Source organism: Canis lupus, chromosome 6 (assembly GCF_003254725.2).
Source record: "Canis lupus dingo isolate Sandy chromosome 6, ASM325472v2, whole genome shotgun sequence".
Lineage (NCBI taxonomy): Eukaryota > Metazoa > Chordata > Mammalia > Carnivora > Canidae > Canis > Canis lupus.
Window position 1 is genome coordinate 70383582 of NC_064248.1, and position 24081 is coordinate 70407662.

Here is a 24081-nt window from a genome sequence, read left to right on the forward strand (position 1 = left end):
ATTTTGTTTTAATTTTTTTATAATAAATTTATTTTTTATTGGTGTTCAATTTACCAACATACAGAATAACACCCAGTGCTCATCCCTTCAAGTGCCCCCTCAGTGCCCATCACCCAGTCACCCCCACCCCCCGCCCTCCTCCCCTTCCATCCCCCCCTAGTTCGTTTCCCAGAGTTAGGAGTCTCTCATGTTCTGTCTCCCTTTCTGATATTTCCCACACATTTCTTCTCTTATATTTACTTTTTAAAGGATCACTCTAGCTGCCCAGTGTAGTTCTCCAAAGGGACGGCAATGAAAGGTAAAACAGGGAGAGCAGTCAAGAAGGCAAAGTGCCTGGCATTCCCCACCCAGTCAGAATGATGGCCTTGGGCTCAGTACAAACACCATCTCCACAAGGAAACTAATTCCATATCTGATGACCTAGTGGGTCTTTCCTAAGTGTGATCTGATTCAAATTCTTCAAAGGGAAAACAAACAAACACTCCAAAAGGTTTGTTTTGTTTTGTTTTGTTTTTAAGATTTTATTTATTTAAAACACAGGCAGAGGGAGAAGCAGGCTCCCTGCAGGGAGCCCGATATGGGACTGGATCCCAGGACCCCGGGATCATGACCTGAGCCAAAGGCAGACAGACGCGCAACCGCTGAGCCACCCAGGCGTCCCCAAAAACAAAAAGGTTTTTTTAATTCAGTTTCTCTCAAGTCAAAAATCAAGCCACCTTCCTTATTTATGTAAGCTCCTTTGATGTGGGTTGATTTCCTACTGGAAAGGATTTCAATAGTCCTAAGTGATTCTCTGCACTAAGAGGTAAACCGTCAAAGTGGCAAAAAAAAAAAACACCCAAAACAAACAAACAAAAACAATTAAAAACAGGGTGTGTGGCCACGCACAGGTCTGTTACCTACACTGACACCAGAGCCAGAGTGCCTGGGTTTCACCAGAGCCAAAAATTTTTTTGCTGATCCTAACCACTCTGTGCCTCGGTTTCCTTAGCTGTAAAATAGAGATTAAATGAGTTAATAAGTGTAGAGTGCTGAAAATAGCGCCCAGGCCTTCATCCACAATAAATGTTAGCTAATAACAATAGGTCGTGGAAGAACTGGTCATTACTTTCAATGTTATGTTATTGTTTATTCTGGTCTCTATTTTATTTATTTCTGATTTTTCTTTGTGATTTTCTGCCTCTACGAAATTTCAGCTGAGTTTCTTCTTTTTCTAGTTCCTTATGGTGTAATGTTAAGTTCAACTTTTTTTTCTTAATATGAGCATTTATAGCATAAATTTCACTCTAACATCTGCTTTTGCTGCATCCCATAGGTTTTGGAACATTGGCTTTCCTTTTGTTTTGAGACATATTTTGATTTGCTGTTTGATTTCTTATTTGGCCCATTGCTTGTGCAGTAGTGTGCTGTTTGATATTTACATATTAAATATTTAATATTTACATTGTAGATTTTCCAACCTGATTTTATTGTTGATCTTTTAGTTTTGTACCACTGTAAGTTGGAAAATATATTTGGTATGATTTTAGTCTTTCTAAATTCATAATATTTGTCATGTCTCCTTTTATGTGATTTAACCAGGGGATTCTTCTGTGTATACTTGAAGAAAATGTGTTTTCTATTTTTCTTGGATGGAATGTTTCATATATAGCTTTTAGAACCGTGTATTCTGAAGTATGCTTCAAATTTAAAAAAAAAAAATGTTCCTGTTTGAAAAAAAAAAAAAACTTTACATGAGGGTACTTGTTTAAAATAAAGCATGCCAGGTGCCTGGGTAGCTCAGTCAGTTAAGTGTCTGACCCTCAATCTCAGCTCAGGTCTTAATCTCAGGGTGATGAGTTCAAGCTCTACGTTGGGCTCTACGCTAGGCATGGAGCCTACTTAAAAAATGAAATGAGATAATGAAATGAAATGAAATGAAATGAAATGAAATGAAATGAAATGAAAAAATAAAATAATAAAATAAAATAAAATAAAATAAAATAAAATAAAGTAAAATAAAGCATATCAGAGGAGAGGTGGGTGGGAGATGGGTGAAAGAGGTGAAAGGAATTAAGATTACACTTATCACGATGGAATGATGTTTAGAATCATTGAATTACTCTATTGTAGAACCCGAACGAATATAACACTGTCTGTTAATTATACTGGAGCTAAAATTAAAAACTTAATCTAAAAAAAAATTTTTTCAAGTACTAGTTAGCAAAATAGTTAATAAAAATAATATGGTCACACAAATTCTCTTCTCACTAGCCATGGGGTTGGGCAAAGAAGATGACTATTGTCTAAGACTCAGAGTTTCCTCACAGGTAAAAAAGACTTGATAATAAGAGTATTTTTCTAATAGAATTATCGAATATCAAAGGGAATCGTGTGTACACCTTACAAGACCTACGATAAAGTTAGTACCTAATAAATGTTCATTAAAGTTATCATTCTTATTGTGGGCAAGTTACAAATAGGTTTGTCCATGTATGACTATAGGAGCAGATTCTATTACATATTTTTTACTTTGGCCAGACTCCCAGATTCAAATCCTGCCCATGCACACCCCGACCGCCTTGTGTACAACCTCGGGGAGGTTACTCAACTTCTCTAAGCCTCAATTGCTTCATCTATACGGGAATTTACTCGTCTCTACCTTCTGAGCTTGATTAAATGAGACAAACGCAAAAACATAAAGGCCTCAAAATAAAAACAGTAAGCGCTCAGTGAACGTAAGCTACTGTTACAATGAGTATTATCATCCATGCAGACTCAGTCTCCCTTAGAAAGGAATCAAATCCTCAGCTTCTCTGGAGCACCGGCTGGCTCAAGGGGTACAACATGCGATTTCTGGATCATGGGGCCATGAGTTCAAGCCCCACATTGGGTGTGCAGTGTCTTAATTAATTAAATTTGTTTAAAAACAAACAAATCCTCAGCTTCTGTTTCATCTCCAAGCCCTCTACCCCTCGTCTCTCACCTACTGTACTTGGGTTCTCTCGAAGTGCCTGATGATAAACTTGCTCTTCACAAGCCTCTGTTTGCTGAAGAGGGGAAAGCAGGTCAAATACAGACCGTTTCACCTAAACAAATCTAGAACATATAGTGAATTTCAAATTTTTCTGATATAGAAATCTAGAGTGATATAGGGTTCAGATGTCCTTTATTTTTTTTTTTTAAGATTTTATGTATTTATTCATGACAGACACACAGAGAGAGGCAGAGACACAGGCAGAGGGAGAAGCAGGCTCCGACGGGGGAATCGATCCCAGGACCCCGGGATCACGCCCTGAGCCAAAGGCAGATGCTCAACCACTGAGCCACTCAGGTGCCCCCAGATGTCATTTCCTTAAATAAGGGTTTATTATGAGGGGTCAGCATGGACGAGAGCACCACAAACCTTACCGCTACCAACAAGTTAGAAGCCGCGAGCAGGAATCTTGGCTCATCGTAAGCCATCAACCAGGCTGCTGGGGTTAAACAGGATGGAAGAATTAAATAAACATTAAACCAGCTAAGGAACAAATAATTAAGTGACATAAACCAGGGTAGGAGAGAGAGAGTCTCTTCCTCCCAACTGAAGGAATGAGAGAAGAAAAAATACAGCAGCAGGCCAACAGTGGCAGGGAAGTGCTGCTGCTGGGGAATGAATGGTCTCCTAGAAAGAGGGAGGGGAAGGACACAGGTCGAGAAGTCAGCAGTAAAAGAGCAAACACGAGTAGTTGTGAAGTCGGCCTGCAGGCGTCCAAAGGTGTGCAGGATGACACCCCTGAGCTGTCGTCACCCCCCACCGATGGTTTTATACCGGGCGTCCAAGTGAGTCCCGTTTCCCAGGGAATTCCTAATGGAATGGCTTATGACCTGGGTCCCTGGCCGCAGAGCTCTGCGAGCCCCCCCCCCCCATCTACAGTGATCCCTATAGCAACCTCCGTACTGGGGGGGGACGGTTCCGAGGCTAGAAATGGGGCGGGGGATGGGGCATCAGAAAAATGAGCTGCACCGTGAGTAAAAGCACGGACACGAGTGCTAGGAGAAAGGAAGAAGCTACACCTTAGAGACTTATTTCCTTTATGCCAACATGAGCCCCGGAGAAGAGATTAAATCAGCAGTTTCCAATGCTTTGTGTTACTTATTAAAATCCCAAACAAGGCTGTGAATCATCAACGTGAAAAAAAAAAAAAAAAAAAAAAACCTATGGTCTTTGGCCGGTCTTCATTCTCCCCATTCTTAATCCTTAAATAATGACTTTTTAAATAGGAGATGGAGTAAGCCGATAATCAAGATAGGGAACTCTAGCACTAAGGCGTTACCTTTCACGACCAAAGCCAGGACGGTTTGACTACAGAAGCTGTTATCTGCAGCTGGGGACCTGGGGGGACCTGGGGGACCTGGGGTCGGGGGCAGGAGCAGAAACAGGGCACAAGGAAGGGTCTGACATACACTCACAGCAGGGAACCGAAGTCCTGGCTTCTAAATCAATACAAACTGATTGTGAAACTGACGTGAAGGAAACAGAGTTTCCAGAAACACCTGCAGAGTGCCAGCCGTCGGGGGGTCATTTCACCCCCAGCCCCGGGCTGTCGACAGGGAGCCCCACGCCTGTCCATATTCACGGTGGCCTGAGCCCCGCGGCACCAGCAAACATGGGGTTTAATGAGAACGATGAGGGGAGAAACCAGATTTACTACAAGGCCCGAAGAGCTTATGGGAGTGCACCCGACTTAGATCTCTAAACCGACTTGTCGGGGGGGGGGGGCACCGCCTGTGTGCTCAGCATTCCGGAACCCCACAACTACTCATTGACCTGGTATGTCAGGACTGTGGCCTGACACGCAGATTCTCGAGCTCTGACCCGGACCTACACCGTCGGGCCCCCGGGCCCAGGGCCCCGCTCTTCCAGGCTGGCACGAGAACTTCAGTCTGGCGCAGGGGTTGGCACGCTCTCTCTGTAAAGAGACAGCAAATTTTGTAAGGCTTTGCAGTCCAAATGTCAGCTTCTCAACTCTGCTACTGGAGCATGAAAGCAGACCGAGACTGGGAAACAAATAAGCACGGCTGTGTGCCAGGAGAGCTCCTGGTGGACACTGATACCTGAATGTCCCACATTTTCACACATCATGAAATCTTATGATTTTTTATTTTTTTTTATTCAACCATTAAAACCGCAAAACCCATCCTTCACCAGAGGCTATGCTGAGCTACGCACACAGGGGACAGGGGATGGGGCCCAAGGCCTAGGTAGTTTGAGGCCCCTGGCCTGGCCCTCTTGGCATCAGCACAACCGTTAAGCAGTAGGAACCGGAGTCCCCTCGGCAGCCCAACAAGAGTAAATAATGATGCCCATCCTGAAATCTCAGGGATCACAAATCGCTGTAACGTATCTGGCAGGCTGTTGCCAGAAAGAAGGCACGAGGCAACCGGCAGCCACTGTCAGGAGTATAACGAAGTGTCCGTGTCCCGATCCAGGAAAACTAGGTGGAGCGGGGCAGGTATGTGAGGCAGAGGCATAGACAAAACAGAGCTGCAAAAAAAAAAAAAACAAACAAACAAACAAACAAAAACAAAACAGAGCTGAAAAAAACAAAACAAAAACCAAAACAAAAAACCAAACAGAACTGCAGGTTTCCAAGCTGATTTGCTCCAAGCGCCACTGGACATGCAGCTATTAGCATTTTGCTGTATTTACAGACCAGCAGGGGAAACAAGCCAATTGTACCAAGGAACTCCAATCACCTTACTGTCTTGACTTAGAGGAAGACGTAGTTTTTTCTGGATGTCCACGCTGCTGCCACGTGTGGGCTGCCCTGCTGGAGCAGAGGGATGGCTCACATAGAGGTGTACACAGCCAGTTTCCACCCTCAGAGCCCACGGGGGTTCACGCTAACACGCGGAGACCGAAGCAGCCCTCCCCTGGGAGAGCGCACAGCTGTTCAACATCTAGGGGGCCAATCGGCACAGGATGTGGAAAACCCGAGAACGCCATTGCAGCAGAAATTCCAAGGGCTCAGTAAAGGCTCCAGTGTGTCCCTAGGTCCCATGTTCATTACCTGCTCACCATTTGCCTTCCTTGGGCTGCCAGTGGCCTGAGCAACAGGAGTGTCCTCCCCTCCAGCTCCCCACGCCCTCCCATGGCCCCCATCAGCTAGTGGTCCCTTCGATGGTGAGGATGAAGACGGAAACAACTATGCTTTCCAGGACAGTCGCCACTCCCCACACTCGGCTGTCCAGCCTTGAAGGGTGGCTGGTGTGATGGAGGAGCCACATTTTTCATTTCATTTCATTTCATTTCATTTCATTTCATTTCATTTCATTTTATTGACGTTTAAAACTAATGAGCACTTGAGCATCTCTGAGAGCAACCTGAACATGTGAATCTACTTTTTTGACCGTATGTTTCATAAAACCCAAATTTCTGATGAAAAGTCAGCATCCGAATTGAGATACGCTGTCGTGGCAAAATGTACGCCGGACTTTGAAGACTCAAGGAAAGGAAACATCAATGACTCATCAATAATTTTTATATTGATTACATGTTGAAATGAAAATGGGTTACACAGAGTGATATTGGATATATTGCCTTAAATAGAGTAAGTTATTAAAGTCAGTGCTGCCTGTCTCCTTTCACTTTTTTTTTTTTTTTTTTTAACGAGGCTCCTAGAAAATGTAAAATCGTGGAAGGGAGCTGCGTTATATCTCTACTGGACAGCAGTGCAGTAAATAAACATCCTACTGTCATGACACATACTCATCACAAAGCCGGAATCAGATTCAGCGTTGGGGGGGGCTCTCACCTTGCACCCCAAATCTTCTTACCACCCACATCCTTGAGAACAGCCCCGCTTTCCCAGTTTCCCTGATTGAGAGGGCAAAACCTTCCCAGAGAGACCTCTACCCCTCTTTCTTTAGAGTCCAGTCTACTGGCAGGGCCAGGAACACCAAGCGACAGTGCCAGGAATGATGGCGCTGCTCTCTGCAAGTGGGTACTCACTTGTCCCAAGGAGGGGGGTCCTTGCTCGTTCTAGTCCTTGAAACCTAGGATGAGCTCCAGGTGCACATTCTATTCCCACACCATGACTCATTTCCAATGCAGGACGTACGCATTTTACTTCTATCTCCCTTGTGATCATGATTTTTTATTTATTTATTAATTTTTACTTCTTTATTCGAGAGAGAGGAAGAGAGAGAGGAGGAGCAAGGGGAGGGGCAGAGGGAGGGGGAGAGGCAGGCTCCCAGCTGAGCAGGGATTCCCCCAACGTGGGGCTCGACCCCGGGACTCCGAGATCATGACCCGAGCCGAAGGCAGACGCCCCACCGACTGAGCCACCCAGGCACCCCGTGCTCGTGACCTTCTCAGGCCAAGATGCAAACAAACCAAAGCAATTTTTATTTTGGAGTCTGGTAAAGGCACAGCTAATAAATACGCTAAACAACAAAACAGCCTCTGAAATTAGGAAGACGTGCCTTCCAAGAAGGATCTTATGGGCAAGAATTTTCAAAGCTGAGTAAATATGAAGGTACAACTGATTGAATGAACGTGGCTGTATGTTACTATTTGTACAGTTACATTTCCCACGTGCACGCAGACACGTACAGGCCTCTTTCTACACAAAGACTAGAATGACTCAAGTACAGGGGCTCCCCTCTTTCCTGGCCCCCGAGCCACCTCTTTGGGAGTTAACTTCCCCCACGCTCCCAAGTACCAGATGTTGGAGCCCCCACCCCTCCACATCACACAGGAAATGAGAAGAGGCCTGGAGACGATGGGGGAAGGGGCCCGGGGCCTCTCTGAGAACGTTACCTACCCCGAGGCTCCTGTTTATTGACTCTCTGGATACCCTTGGCCAAGGTCTCTGATGGGGCCACTTTAAATCAGTTTAAAATCAGAACCAGAGCCTACTCTTAGTCCTCCAGCTGAAGGGAAAGAAAACAATAGTGAAAAAGCACAGATAATCCCTTCACCTCACTCAGAGCCATTTCCTAGAACCACCTTCCTGCCGACAAACCTTGACACAGCTGTTAACAAGGGGGAGAATTAAACAATTTGGGGTTTAGCTCCTCTCCCTTCCCTGGCTCCGGTGGAGGTGCTAATTGGCAGTAAAATGCATAAAAGGTGTACATCAGAATGGCCGGGGACGGACAGGATCTGGATAATCCATAAACCGAATAATGAGCCTTTTAATAACCAGGAGCTAGCTGCAGCTTTCTGTAATGGGATCCTGGTAGCACTTGTAAATCTACTCTCTCCAATTAGAAAAATGCCTTCCTCCACTTTTCCCAGAAGCCAGGAAACAGAAAAGAACTCCTCCAACTCCCAGCCCTCAGGCACAAGCGTGTGTTAAATTTTCACAAACAGATAGAAATGGTCCTCCTGGGGAGGAGGTTTCATCGTTTTCCCCAGCCAGGCACTGGAAAGCTTACGAGGCTCTCTCTGCTTTCCTCAGATCGAAATCCTTCCATAAAGCCCACCAGCTCCCAAGGCGGGTTTCCTCGACTCAAGCTGTTATCGAACTATTAATAATACTAATAACAGTTTTGCCATATGTGCGGCGCAGTCTGCGGTGAGCAGGGCCCGTGCAGGCGTGACCTGTTTGGGACGCCAACGCCGCCCCAGAGGGGATGCAGGCTGGGGAGCCCGGAGTCATACGATTTGTGGGTCTCTAAGAAAATGAATGCAAGCGGCGTCCGGGGGGGGGGGGCTCAGCGGTTGAGCGTCTGCCATGGGCCCAGGGCGTGACCCTGGGGTCGCGGGATCGAGTTCCGCGTTGGGCTCCCTGCATGGGGCCTGCTTCTCCCTCGGCCTGTGTCTCTGCCTCTCTCTCTGGGTCTGTCATGAATAAATAAACAAAATCTTTAAAAAAAAAAAAAAAAAAAGAAAGAAAGAAAATGAATGTAAAATTATAAATGCAAAAACCCAGAGCCTCCTCCCAGAGCCCCGGAGGCCCTGAAGCCCGGCCAAGGCCAAATCCGAGTCTGCGGGAGCCCGCTGCTTCACTGCCAACCCCAAAGGGGCCCGTGGCTTCCTGGGGCTACCGGCTACAGGGCCCTCGGGTGCGGGAGGCACAATCAGGACTTTCTTCCCTCCCGAGCCGGGGCGGCCCCTCTTCTTCCCCCAGGTCCTGGGTCACAAAGGAAACTCTGGAGAAGGAGCGGATCGGAACAGCCGGCTCAGCGGGTGCTGGGCAGCTGTCTAGACGAACCTGCCTGGGTAGAAGTGGGTGAAGCGGCCACACAGTCCCCACCCACATGTCCTCAACCGGGCCCCAAGGCCGAGGACCCTGCGGGCAGCCCCCGAGCCAGGCGGCTTCCCTCCCGCGGGCCTCGGCCGGCCCAGGTGCCAGCGTCTGCAGCCCGGAGCTGCTCGTGCCCTCCAGGCCCCCAGGCCCGGTCCCCGCCAGCCGGGACGGGTGGGCCCCCAGCCCCGGGCTCGGATTCGGGGCGGCGAGGCCACTGTCTTGCTCTCCGGTCTCTTCGCTTGGGCTCGGGCTCAGGCTCCGTCCAGCTGGGCACCCGCTCCCTCCGGCTGGGCCTGCGGGGTCCAGGCGGGCTCCGGGTTGCACAGGAGCCACAGGACCAGGGGTTCGAGGCCCACACAGGGGCGGGGGCAGGACCGGGGCTGGACCCCTGGCTGCACGCTGGGCTAGGGCAAGCCCCGCTAGTGGCCACCGGCACCTCCCGGCGGCTGCAGTGGGCCCGGCGCCAGCAAGCAGCAGCTGCCCCGCTAGTTGCAGGCCCCTGCCCCTGCCCCTGCCTCCTGCCCCTGCCCCCTGCCCCTGCCTCCTGCCCCCTGCCCTGCCCCCTGCCCCTGCCCCCTGCCCCTGCCCCCTGCGAGCTCACAGGCCAGCAGAAGAGTCGGGAGCAGGCAGGACCGGGTACCGCCCGCCGCTCCGAGAGGGGAACTCGGCCACGGAGAAGCCCGCGGAGCCCGGCAGGCTGGGCCTCGAGCTGCAGGACTTGTCGGTGGAGGGAAAGTGACAGGGAGAGCACTTCCTGCAGAGCAAACAGCACGCCAGCAACTAATCGCCCCGGATTATCCAGGACTCGCTATATTTCAGGGTCTGTTCTACGGGTGAGCTCATTTATTCCTCTTAGCTTCAAGAAGTGGGCACTGTCTTGTTCCAGTTCCACAGCAGAGGAAATGGGGGCCGAGGGACCTCACTGCAGAAGCAGGGGGGTCTGAGGTCAGAGCCAAGGCCGGTAATCCCTAGCTGTACCGCATAGACACGGAGCCGTGAGGAAGCGCCACGTCTACAAACGTGGGATGAGTGTAGGTAAGTGTGGGGAACGGAGCAGCAGGTGGGCGGGGGCAAGAGGGTGAAGGAACCCAAATGCCAAGCTAAACAGCTGGGTTCCTCCCCCAGGGGCTGGGGACCCAAAGCAAGCATTCCAGCCCGTCAAGGGCTTGATCAGTCCCGCACTTGAGCATAATCCCATGAGGATATGGAAGATGGGCAAGCGTCGGGGGAGGCTGAAGTGAAAGGAGGCTATTCCAGAAGACGGAGCAAATACTAGGCTCTGAGCGGGGCAGACAAAGAACAGAGTCATGGGTGGATTTGAGAGATTCTTCTAGATATAACTGATGCAATATGGTGAAAAATTAGGTCCGGCGCAGGAGCAGAAGGAAAATAAATGGGAAGACACCAAGTTCAAAACTTGATATTACCAGTCATCCAATTTCCCATCAATCTAAGATAATATTATACGAGGATGGGTGGTGGGGAGAGAAGAAAGCGGTGGCTTTAGTCATGCACCTAAATGCATCGTGTTATCGTCTGCTTCGTGCTCGCAGGTCTCCTCACCCTGGCAAAACCGTGATCTTCGCTAAGGCAGAAAGGACCCGTAAGTGTCTTGTGTCTACACCTGCACTCAGGGACCCCTTTTGCCACTGGATATAAAGAAAATTGAATACAATTCATCAGCTATTGCTAAATACCCCAAGGGTACCAGATACCGGGCTCAAGAACATATTTGGCAACTAAAGGTAGAAACCATACAAGAACATATAAATAAGCTTATTACATAAAAATTTCACGTATCTATAACGTACAGGAGAAGAAAACCAAATGAGTGACTAATGTAGATTTAAAAGTTTTGCTTCACTAGTGATCAAATAAATACAAGTGAGATGTCTTCTTGTCTATCAAACTTTCCAACACTTTTAAAACACTCCTTGGAAAGACGAGTCGTCGTGTTAATGACCCCACAAGAGCACGGCGGCCCAGGAAGTGCAGCCTAAAGGAACCGGAGACTTGGACTTGTTTTCACTAAACTATGACTAGCCTATCCTTTGTAACCTGCAGATATCCTCCCTGAACCCCAAAGTAGCCCAGTGAGGAATGCATGATCATCCCCATCTCAGAAACCGGAGCGGTGGAATCCAGAAACTTGCCTGGGGTTACACAATCCGTAGGTGGTGCAGCCATAATTAAACCCCACATCTTTCTGGCTTCAAAGGCCATGCAAAGTGGACTGAATGTATGTTTCACAATTAAATAATTATTGAGGTAGTAACCATCATTCTGTGAGGAGAGCCAGCTCTGTGCACGGGCGGAATGGGCTCCCCATACCCAGCACGTCGAGGGGACAGTTCTGTGTGCTGCCAAGACCACCCCCGGCTGCCACGGCAGGGGCCTCTCCCCTCAGCGACTCAGGGACCCCCACCCTCAGGGTCACTCCTGCGTAGGCAATCAGGATATTTCAATCAACCTCCATCTCAGTTTTCTCACATATAAAAATGGATAATAAAATCTACCTCAAAAATCTGTGAAGTGAGCGTCACCCACAGAGTAAAGTTGACACGGCCTCAAAAGTCATGTCTCAAGAACACAAGCTCCGTGATAGTAAACCCAACACAGGCTTCAAAACCCAGCTCGAATATAGTAGGTGGAAAGCCGGTCTTGACTAATCAATAGGCGGTTCCGTCGCTGTCCCCCTCCACACCGTGTTAGGCCTTCCACGGATCTATGGGACGCCTCACGTTGCACCAAACACAGTCATTTACTTTTCTATCCCCTTTACTGTACCGCAAGCTACTTGGGAACCAGGTCAATGGTTCACACATCTTGTGAGGCCAACACCAAGCCCAGAGCTGGCCAGTGGCAGAAAATGTTTTGTTTAAAAAAAAAAAAAAAAGAAGAAAAGAAGAAAAAAGTCCATCATTTTACCTTCATAAAACCCTGTCAGATAATTACTATAATTATCTGCATTCTAAAATGAGCAAGTTGCAGTGACCGCCTAAAATCGTGCACAGGAGGTCAGGCTTGCACTGGATCCAGGCCTCCAGACTCTCCGCTCCACCACGTACCGTCTTTCAAAGACAAGAAGTTGGAAAAGGCCTACCAGGGGCCATGGAGACCATCGCTGCACAAAGCTACTTTGTTTCTCAAACGTGGTAGGATTCTGAATGGTATTAGGACATCTTAGAAAAGGTCATCTGGGAAAGTACAGAGAACAGCATTAAAGTATAAGAAAGGCCGGCAGATCTGGGTTTAGACCCATAACCCTGTTGCCTTGGGCAAATCTCTTAAACTGAGGCGCCTCAGCTTCCACATCCGTAAAATGGGGTTTTAAACAATGTCGCTCACCTTGCAGGGTCTGGTGTAAGAATGAGAGTTGTACCATATGAAACAGGCAGAGGGTATGTTAAGGACTCATTAAACTGTAGTTATCACTACGTGTCAGAAAAAAAAAGTGGCACATATTAGTGCCTGTGCCACAGGTAGTTTTCATACCCAGTCTTACTTTATCCCCTGCATAGCTGACTACTTCGATCCTACGTTGAGAAAGCTGTGACTCAAGGGCATTTAAGTAACTTGTCCAAGGCCACACAGGTGGCAACAGGCACAACCTGCATTCAGACCAAGGCCCCTCTTGAGCCCAAACTTCTCTGTAGCCTACCTGTCTGCATCCCAGATGAATTGCAGTGGAGGAAGATAAGGAGGACTCAGATGTGCCCCCAGATGTCTGAGGTCAATGGGAGGTACTTGAAAAGACAGTCTGGCTCAGATTCACCACGTAGCTTGGGGTGTGAGTTAAAAATGTTTGGGACATGTGCAAGATGAGGCAGGAAGAAACCAAAAGAAGATGGCCAGTGATAAATGTCATGCTCCTCAATTTCCCTTCCAGCAGATAATATAATAGTAAAGAGTGATTCATACTCTTATTTCAGCTCCTGTGTTCAGAGTCTCCAAGTTAAAAATCCCATATTGTAACACCGATGTATTACGCACTTCCTCTTGATCTTGCTACCATTTGTTATGTCCCAGAAAATGTTCCAAAACCAAAGAGAGGAAGTTCAGAAAAGTCACAGGAAATACCTGACCCTCTTTATTCTACGAAAAAAAGACAGAAAACAAAACACAACAAAACAAAACAACCCTCCACTAGGTTAGTGTATCATTAACACCAAGGCACCTTATAAGGTGACTCAGGTAACCAGTTTAACAGTAGATGGCTTCGAACCATCCTACCCAGAAACAGATGCAATTTCACAATGAACAACAACAAAAAGTCCTTTTCTGGTGTTCTGCCTGTCTCCCAACCTTGGAACAAATAGGCCTTTGCATTCTCTCTCTAGTCAAGGCCTAGGGAACCTCCCGCCGCCAATGTTCATGATTCAGGGGGGTCAGGAGCCAGGTCAGGCGCGAGGAGAAATAGTAGGGAGAAAACATGAAAACGAAAAACAAATAAAACACCTCTCCCCTGTGGCCTGCAAAGTTCTGCAGTGAGGCATGGACACCAAGTCCTCCCACCTGACACCCCGAAGCTGCAAAGCCAGACCGATGCTGGGGTCCAGGCTGGGGACCCAGCCTTGGAGAGAGGAAGCTCCACGAAAGGAGAGGTGGTTGGGGGGGGGGGGGGGGGTTTGCTCTGATATGGAGCGAAATCGCTGGGTCTGTTCAAATCTGTGAGCTGAAGGGGGGTGGGAGAGTCTCTCCTACTGAAAACATCCTTCTGTGAACTTTTCCAAAGTGCAGCTAATGGCACAGAAAGCCAGCAGATCTCAGAAGAAAAAAAAAAAAAAAGAGCATGCATTCCTAAGGGACTACCTGTAAACGCAGAAGTTTGTGTGCTCAGGAGCTCGCATGCTCACGAGAAGCCCCCGTGCCCCCGTCGCCCCCCCCCCTTCGGAGCGCTGCCCCCCTTGCAGGAGCCCGGGCCCGGGCCCCTGTGCATCCTCCGTGGCCCCCGAAAGGCCTCAGGCAGCCGAGCGGGGCCCGCGGGAGCACCCCCCCCCCCCCCGCCGTCCCCATTACTCGGCGCCCAGCCCTGCTCGCCCCCGGAGCCAGCAGGCTGCAGCTCCTCCAGTGCAGGCGCGGTGGGCAGCAATGGTGGGCAGGGCAGCCGTGCCCGCGGCACCGTGCAGGCTCTCCCTCCGTGTGCATGTGCCAGAGGAACAAAAAAGAAAAACCAGCGCCGGGAAACGGCGACTGAGATGAGGATGCGGGGGACCGCGGCGGACTCCTCGCCTCCCAGCAGCAAGGGGCTGGCCAACCACGCGTCCGAGCCACGGATCCCAGCCGTTACCTTCAGGATGCAGGCCATGGCGCTCCGCCGGCCCTCCTGCCACCGAGCGGCGGGCGCGCCCGGGTCAGGGGCCGTCCCGGCGACAGGCCGGAGGCTGGTACCGCGGCGGGACCGCTCCAGCCCGCATTCCCGCAGACCCGGACCAGGGGACCGCGGCGCGAGCTGCGCGGGCACAGGCCCCGCCCCCGGGCCCGCCCCCGGCAGAGGCCACGCCCCGGACCCGCCCCCGGCCGCGGCCACTGGCTGGAGCCCCGGCCCGCCCCCGGCAGAGGCCCCGCCCCGGCCCCGCCCCCGACCGCGGCCACTGGCTGGAGCCCCGGCCCGCCCCCGGCAGAGGCCCCGCCCCCGGCCCCGCCCCCGACCGCGGCTACTGGCTGGAGCCCCCTGGAGAGGCCCCGCCCCAGGATAGGCCCCGCCCCCGAGCGCGGCTACTGGCTGGAGCCCCCGAAGCCCCGCCCCCGGGTTACGTGCAGCCCGGGTCTCCCGCGGCTGCCCCGGGGATGCTCTGCTTTTCCTTTGCCCTCCCCCCTCCCTCCCTCCCTCCCTCCCCCCTCCCTCTCCCTCCCTCTCTCTCTCTCTCTCTCTCTCTCTCTTCTCCCCCTCCCGATGGACGTTCTGCGATTCCACGTACGCGAAGCCAGCCGGGCAGCGGGCAAGGGCTCTGCAGGAGAAGGGAGCGCGGCTCGTCCTCCCCTCCCGTCGGTCTCCTCCCACCGACCAGGGAACCCCTTTGCAAGACCTTTCACACTTTTTAAAAAGTTAAAGCGGGTCTGGCGTCACCCTCCCGCAGGCTTCGGGCAGGCACATGCAAAGATGCTTCGGAAGTAGCAAATGGAACCGTCCCGGGGCTGTTTAACCACAGGGCCGTGGCTCTGCTGAAGCGTGCTGTGCGGTGGGCTCCTCCGGACTCCGCCATCCGCCACCAACCAGGGGCACGAATACCTATGGGCAGAGGATGCCAGGAAACCTACAGGGCGTGTGCTGCGTGTGTGTACACGTGCACAGACATGGACGCATTGCTTGCTTGCTTTCAGCTTGTGCGTCTACCGAGAAAGGGGTGTATCCAGAAATACACTGCAAATAGAATGCATGCATTTATAGGAACATTTAATGTATTCTCATATACACACTTGATTACATATGTATAGAAGTTGGGTTTGTGCCCACAAGCACAGGATGTTGCTCTTCCCCGAGTTTCAGGTTTAGAGTCTGAATGCAGTTTGTTGCAACGTAAGAAATAAGGTTTTGTTTTGTTTTAAAGGTTGTATTTATTTATTCATGAGAGACACAGAGAGAGAGGCAGAGGGAGAAGCAGGCTCCCTGCGGGGAGCCGGATGCAGACTCAAGCCCAAGACCCCAGGCGCTCAGGACCTGAGCCAAAGGCAGACGCTCAACCACTGAGCCACCCTGGTGTGTTATTGTTGTTGTTGTTTTTTTAAGATTTTATTTATTTATTCGTGAGAGACACACAGAGAGAGAGAGAGGCAGAGATACTGGCAGAGGGAGAAGGAGGGAGCCCGATGTGGGACTGGATCCCAGGACCCCAGGGTCACTCACTACCGGAGCCCAAGGCGGATGCTTAACCCTTGAGCCCCCTAGGCATCCCTCCAGCAATAAGGTTAAATCTACACTTTCCTGTTAGGCTGGGAAATCCAGGAAGGCCCTCCTTCACCATCCAACCTGAAGTCCCCGATGCTAAAACAAAGGGGGCTAGCTAGAGCCGCTTTAGGAGGCAGGCAGCCTGGGAGAAAATATGTTTTGGGTCCTTTCCACCCTTCCTTAGCAGCCCTGTTGGAGTGAAAATCAACAAGGAAAGCCCAATTCCCAAGCAAAGAACTGGCTAAGAGAAACAGAGTTATTTCAATGAGGAAAGTGACATCACACACATCGCAGAAGAAGGGAGAGAGTCTTCTGTATATATACACAGATTTCCACCACTTGGTCTGTCACAGAAATCTTAAAACCAGGCCCAAAATATTTACCCAAAAGAGGTTTCACTTGCTAGAAGCCCTGTCTGGTTTGCCTACATGGAGTCGGGAAAAGCACTGTGGGCTGCTGGTGGCTGTGACGTCATGAGATTGGCTCACAAACCACAAGGCAGAAACCAGACTTTCAAGGGATTTGGTGTTTTGTTGGTGAGAACATGCAGAGAATCCTGAGAGCGCAGGAGGCACCGCTGGGAAAGTGTTGCAGAAACTGCGACTGGACGGACTACCGGCTCCTCCTCCTCCGGGGAAAGTCTGAGGGACCAGTCCCCGCTGTCCCACTCCGCCCTCCAGGCCGCCCAGGGTCCCAGGGATCTGCTCCATGCCCACTAAGAACTCCTTGATCAGGGGCAGCCCGGGGGGGCTTAGCGGTTTAGCACCGCCTTCGGCCCAGGGCCTAATCCTGGACCCCAGGATTGAGTCCCACATTGGGCTCCCTGCATGGAGCCTCCTTCTCTCCGTGCCTGTCTCTGCCTTTTCTCTCTCTCTCTGTGTCTCTCATGAATAAATAAATAAAATCTTAAAAAAAGACAAGAACTCCTTGATCAGGAAGTTCAGGAAGAGCTTCCTCCATTTGGTTGACAGGACTGAGTATTTTTTAAGGATTGCATGTTCTAAACCACTGCTTTAGCTCATGACCTTTAGTAGGCCAGGAAAACTCTGGATTTTATGGATTTATGAATTCAGCAAACCTTTACTGAGCTGCTACTAGAAAATAAATCTTTTTTTGCGCTACCACTAACTGGCAGTGTGGTGGGGCGGGGGCAGGGGGTGGACTTTATTGAGGTCTACAGGACCTGTCGGGATTGAGAGAATGATTTCTTGCTTTCAAACATCCTCTCTGCTTCAGCCAAGTGGGAAAGATAAGAGATACATGATAATGTAGTAAGGTCCTTAACCAAAGCAGCAGCAGAGCTCTAAGGAGAGAGAGAGACGGAGCCTGGCAGGGTGGCGGGGAAGAGGGGCAGGGGCAGGCAGGCCACATTCTCTCTCCAGAAAGCCTGCAGGTCCTCCCGGTAACACAGCCGGCAACCCTGCGGAGCCTTTCCTCCCAGGGGGCCTTGATCAAGTCTCTTACCCTCTCTTTGCCTTTCAGCTATGTAGCAGTATTTATCCTTGCGAGCATTAAATGCGATGATGCTTATAAACCCACTCACCTCAATTTCTGGCATTGTGGACACTCTCAACATGGTAGCTCTTTGGGGGGGTGGGGGTTGGGGGGAATCCTGGACTAAGGATAGCTCGTGGGGAAGGATGAAGGGGATGATTCCCATCTACCTTGATGTTTCAGACAGATAGACAGCAATGAGGCAAGCACGTGGCATCTTGTGACTCGGGTAAACCCAAGAGAGGGGATGGCGAGGGCTTTACCAGCTCCAGCCGTCTGGGTATGGCTCTCTCCATTAAACTATTGCTCCCTGGTGCCCACGCTTCCCAAAATGTCTTTTTTTTTTGGCATCCACACCTATGCCTATACACAGATAGGAATAAAGGCCCATTTATAACAACCTAAAAACGAACCCCACAGATTCTGCAACAAATCTGCCCCGAAGTTTTGCAAAACAACAACAATCCCTGCCTCAGAAGGAAAGCAGTGGGATGGGAAGACGTGGTTGGATGGAACTAAAAACAGGTTCTGAACCTTCTAGGGAATGAAGGTGCAGCCAGATTTGTGGGAAGATGGGGGAGGGTTCGGCCAGGATCTTCTGTTTTGTTTTATGACTTGCCAAACGACAAGAATAGCGAGGTCTAGCCCATCCATAGCGGTAGCACCATTTTCCAAGTCTCAAGTTCCGTGACTTAAAGCCAAAAAACTCTTTCCAAAAATAACACCCTGGATGTGCCTTGCAATTACATACAGTAACCCATTTGATCCTTACGTCGATCTGGATGTGGTCATCCCCAGCTGGTAAGTGGGCAAAACTGGGATTTGAAGCCACGTGGTTTGACTTCCAGGCCTGCCGTCCTTAACTGCTACCTTCAGCTGCCCAGTATATGAGGAGCCAAGCTCTCGGCCCCATATCACATTTCCTCTGTTGTCTTAGGTTTAGGGGTCAGATAACCTAAGGCAACTATACATCCTCCCTAAGATACATGGTAGGATACAAATCCTGGGGCAAGTGTGTAAGTATGTAGAAGATACATATTGTCTCTGGAGCTGAGTGTGCAGGAGAGGTATACTCACTCCGTATCCCTCAGCCCTCAGCCCCTGAGTCTGATGGATACGGAGCACATCCCATCCAGGATCTCCCCTACAGCCGAGCTGTTACCACCTCGGGCCCACGAGAGCTACTTCCCACCCAAGACTCTCACTATCGTATCTCACCTACAAAACAGAGGCTGCCGTGTGTAACCTTTGCTTGTCTTCACAGCAAGATCCTGGGAGGCTGGTCCTATTGCTACCTGGGCCTCCCTAGGGCCCCTCTTGGCTCCAGTCGGTCCATCTTCCCTCTCCTCATGGGCCTTCCACCAATGAGATCTCAATGCCTTAAGGCCCAGAGGCCTCATGAGTTATGACCAGTCATGGGCTAAAATGTCCTATTTAAATTCAGTTTTGCTTCATTGTAAACAGCCCCATTACCAAGTAATTCTCAGGGTTATACAGTTTCCTGATAGAAATAGAATTAAAATGAAGACTCCCATAACTTTTCCAATTTCATCTCACACACATATTAATTTAATATATTTATATTCAACACAGAATCATTTATTAAGGTTTTAATTGGATCTCAATTTTTCCCATCTAAAGATTTTAAATGAATTCCAGATATCATAAAACTCTTCTTGTCATCCACCACATAAATTATGCTTCCATAGGAGACTGTGACTGGAAGATCCATTATACAATGTTATGGGAAAGTCATTTTTTTTTTTTTTTTACATTCTAAGCCAGAATAGGAAACAATTTTTTTTTTTTCTAGAAACCATTGCACTCTTATAGTGCAGTGACCTAGGAACTTTTTCATATCCTAAAGCACATGGCTATCCTGTCGGTGTCTGTGTGCATGGCTGTGTTGATATCTGGGTCCAAGTATGTCTATGAATGTGACCTTTTAGGTATATATTTATGAGAATATATCGACATGTGGGTTAAGCCTCATTTCCCTCCATTCTGGATAGCAGATCATTCTAAACTGTCATCCGTTTTGCATTCCCAAGACTTGAGCTTACTGCTTTTTCAAAGCTTTACACAGTTCTAATCCAGAATTCATAATTATCCCTGACTAAACTCATATTTATCTGGGATGAACTCCAAAACAAGTTATGCATGCTTTAGAATTGCATTTTAAAAATATTATGTTTTCTCCTTCTCCTTTAATGTTCTCTCTCAACTTAATCTCAGCTCTACTCTTCCTATTGGGAGTTCTTAGCTCTTCTCAAATTTTTTTTTTCTCAAATGAACCAAAAAAGAAAGAAATGTGTATCTGTTTTTAATTAAGAGAAAAATCAAAGGGATGCCTGGGTGGCTCAGCGGTTGAGCGTCTGCCTTCAGCCCGGGGAACAATCCTGGAGACCCAGGATCGGGTCCCACATCGGGCTCCCCGCAGGGAGCCTGCTTCTCCCTCTGCCTGTGTCTCTGCCTCTCTCTGGGTATCTCTCATGAATAAATAAATGAAATCTTTTTTAAAAAATCTGAAAATAATGTTCTTTAATGTTCTAGGTTTTAACCAGATTTGTTTTTCTTAAACAATTCCCCCCTGAGATTTTTTTAAAAATATAATCAATTGAAAGTAAATATGGCTGAAGCACTGGCATGGAATTTGAATTTGGTTTGTATTGGATTTCTCTAAGGCCATCGAAGGCTCCATTATTAATTGAGTCTGATATTTCCTAACCACGTTTCTTAGAGTTTGTTTTCTTTTTATTGTGAGGTTCTTCCCATGTGTGTTTCTGTATACTCTTCTTAGATTTCACCTCTTAGTGAGGTTTGATGACATACTGTCTTAAAATATTAGAGTGGAAATCTAGTATTTGAAATGCATCCACGGTGGATCTGATGGGAACACCCACAGGACGGGGTCTCACAGTTGGCCTCCTTCTGCAGTTTGTTTTGCCTGGACCATTTTTTCTCTAATGATCTGGCTCTCACAAACCCTCTGGAAAGAGCCAGGATTTTTTGCTAATTCCTCGTGTTAATACAAACCGTCACTTTTTCCGTAGCTGTGTCTGGCTATTGTAGGAAAGGTAGGAGAAGAGTAACATGATGCGATCCAAAGAAGAATGGTGCAAGGAGAAGTCATCTGTATCTAGTCTTAGAGAAGCCCCCCAACACGAGGTCTTGTGTTATGTCCAACAACAGTGTCAAAGTCTGTGAAAGCTGCTCACAGGACACCACTGTCAAGTCAGCGTGGACGGCCCTGCAGAGTCAAGGGCCACATCCCATACAGAAAAGCCATTCCTTCTTTCCAAGAGCAACAAGTATACAGCAGCAGTGCACTTAGGAATCTGAAAAATGCTCGTTTGTTGATTTGACAAACACATGCAAGCTCAGGTGATGAGTTTAGGAAACAGAGACAGGTGGCTTCCTCTTATACGCAAAACCTTCGGTGGCTCCTCTTTATCTCCACAGCTCGGTATATTACGGGCCTGCCAACATCTCTTGCCACCATTTCTGCCCGTTAGTCTCTTCCCCCAGGATTCAGCAAACTTGGTCAGTAAAGATCTAAGCAGTGAATGGCTCAGTCTTTGTAGGCCATTAGATGTCCGAGCCAACCCCTCGACTCTGCCATCCTGGCACAAAGACGGCCAAACACATCAGCAGATAGAGAGTAGGCTGTGTGCCGGTAAAATGTATTTACGGATGCTGAAGTTTAAATTTCATATTATTTTCGGTGTTATCAAATATTACTGTTTTTCTCAACATCTAAAAATGTACAGTCCATTCTTGGTTCTGAAGATGTGAAAAACACAGTCTGGAGGCCAGATCTGGCCCAGCAGCAGTTTGCCAATCAGACTTCATCTCTGCACTCTGCACTGAGCCACATTTCATCCTTCAGGCCTGGATCAAATCCCGTTTGGTCCTTGACGTCTTTACGGACCACCCTCATCTAGTGAGGTTTCCCCTACTTGAATTCCAGCAATTACCATTTGCAAAATTCTTTGGCAATTCCTCACATCCTGTCGGACGGCATTTCTTCTAGCATCAACTTGTCCTATTACCTAAATCTTTATTTTGCCTTTTATTTTTGGCCTGACTTCCCAAATAGATCACTAGCTTTTTGGCTTTTTTTCCCCTTTGTATCCTGCACCACTCCGTGCCCCAAGCCAAAAACTACAGCAATTCTGAAGAGATAACTAAGAACACCAGGTGAGAAGCAACCGCAAATCAGATTGTCCTACCATCTTGGACACCACTCAAGGATTTTGAGAAGAGAATTTCAGATGTTTTATTAATTCCTCCACCACATATGACATTCTCAGATCATCTCATTTTTCCTCTATAAGGAATGTATCAGATTATCATAGCAATTTTTTTTTGTTTTTTAATCAACAGAGTGATTACTTGATTTAGATGGATTTTGCAGACCATGTTTAACGACAAGAGTGGCCTGTAATTACCCCTGTGGGTGTTCTCAGTTGATTAGGAAATCAGTGATGCTTCTCTTTTAAGTGGAAGCTGCCTTATTTCCATCATGATTTTTAAAAATCACTCTGTATGGTATTTTTTAATCAATCACATTGCATTATGTTTATCCAATATTTATTCTCATTAAAAATGACTCGCTGACTTATGCTGTGTTTTTTTCAGTCCATTCCACTTTTTTATCTTTTTTTAATTTAATGAAATGAATAGGATTTATAAATAAATCTGTTTTGTCTAATAGATGAAGAGATATGGGTTTTCAAAGGTATCAAATACTTAAATAGCTGAGTTTGCAGTTTTTACTGACACCTCTGTAATTAAGACATAGTAAGAAGTTACACACTACATAATGGCATATTCCAAAAAGGATTAATTTTCTCTTCCAAGTGGCGAGGGCAGCAGAATTTAAGACAAGCATTGCCTGATTTGGGCACCAGAAAAACGTCACTTCCCTTATCTTCCAACAGCTTGCATTTTAAATGAGTTACTCATCACTTTCTCCATTTTTGAATTGCAATAAAAATTTGCCACTTAAAAATAGATGAAAAATAGTAAGCCACCTCTCCCGATAAACTAGCTTTTCTATATTTTCTCTCTTTTTTTTTTTTAAGATTCTATTTATCTATTTGAGAAAGAGCTCACGCACACCAAGCGGAGGTAGGGGGCAGAGAGAAAGGGACAAGCAGACCCCCTGCTGAGTGCGGGGCCTGAGGCCTGACCCCAGCACCAGAAGATCACGACTGGAGCCAAAACCAAGTCAGCGTTCAATGGACTGAACCACCCAGGCATCGCATGGCTTCTCTACACTTTCAACAAAAGCATGTCTAGCAGCATAGACATTGGATGAATCCCAAATTGAAAAATTCTCTAAACATATACAAAGGTTTAATACCTAAGTCCTGCTCTTTTCCTTGACTTTTTTTTCTTTTTTCACTACATTTGGTATTTCCATCACCTCATTTTACCTCTTCCTTCTTTTACAATCTCCTTTGCTCCATTTCCCTGGGCAAGTTTTTCGGTTTTTGTTTTTGTTTTTTTTTTAAGATTTTTTAAAATGTAGTTGAGAGAGAGAGAGAGAGAGAGAGCACAAGCAGGGGGAGAGGCAGAGGAGAGGAACAAGCAGATTCTACACTTAGCAGGGAGCCTGATGTGGGGCTCTATCCCAGGACCCTGGGATCATGACCTGAGCCAAAGGCAGATGCTTAACTGACTTAGCCACCCAGGCACCCCAAGTTTTTCAGTTTACATTCAACAGAAAATTAAACACCGAGGAAGATGTTTTACCTTGAAAAAATACTAGTTTGTCTCAAGTATTTGTCTGAATAAAATGTAAATACTCAAAGCAATCGACCAGATTTGTGAGTAGCCTGAATTTTTATCCTACATGCAAACTAAGAAGCTATCTGCACATTTTATGGCTGTTGGCTAAAGCCCAAGACTCCAGGGCCAGAGATCCAGGGCTATTTATTACTTACAGGCAGAGGGCTGTTCATTATCACAGAGATTGCTCACAAGCAGAGCATCAGCACTTGCACCCATTCCTCAAGCCCCAATTCCCAACAACCAAACGTGAAGAAAACCACATACTTGCATCCACGGTCAGCTGTGCTTCAGAGAAGAACCTTGAGCTTAGAGAACTCAAAGCTTTCATACTGGGCAGTGCTCAGGCCGGCCTGTTGCTCCTGAAGGAAATGTGTTTGTCTTCCAAAACCGGGAGCTATATAAACATCCTTGAAAAGAAAACCCAGAACAAAGGCATTCTGTGCCTCCATTTGCAAGATAACACAGACACTTAAGAGACAGAATGAGAAGGTCTCCCGCTAGGAATCACGGTCACTGTGCGTGCCATTATGAACTTTACCTGATGTGGTACTCGGTATCTATTTTCAACCGATCTAGGCAACTGGAAGAGCTTGTGAGGCATTCGGTAGTGTTTGCTGAGTGAATGTGAGCTGCTTCAGTTTTTCAGTAAGCAGAATCTGTAAAAATAATAACGACCATAAG

At 48.0% G+C, this 24081-nt stretch overlaps 1 protein-coding gene across 5 annotated transcripts in view; it reads right to left on the bottom strand.

Annotated features, from left to right (window-relative positions):
• ST6GALNAC3 (ST6 N-acetylgalactosaminide alpha-2,6-sialyltransferase 3) overlaps positions 1–23787 on the bottom strand; it is a 523767-nt gene extending 499980 nt beyond the window's left edge. For 4 of the 5 annotated variants that reach the window (XM_025417949.3, XM_035717861.2, XM_035717863.2 and 1 more), the window contains exon 1: positions 14509–14678. In XM_025417949.3, the coding sequence (XP_025273734.1) occupies positions 14509–14526 (18 nt within the window). In that variant the 5' untranslated portion in view covers positions 14527–14678. Of the gene's footprint in view, positions 1–14508; positions 14679–23664 lie in introns of those variants that run through there. The other variant, XM_025417950.3, reaches the window with a different exon arrangement.
• Positions 23788–24081: the final 294 nt, after the last annotated feature.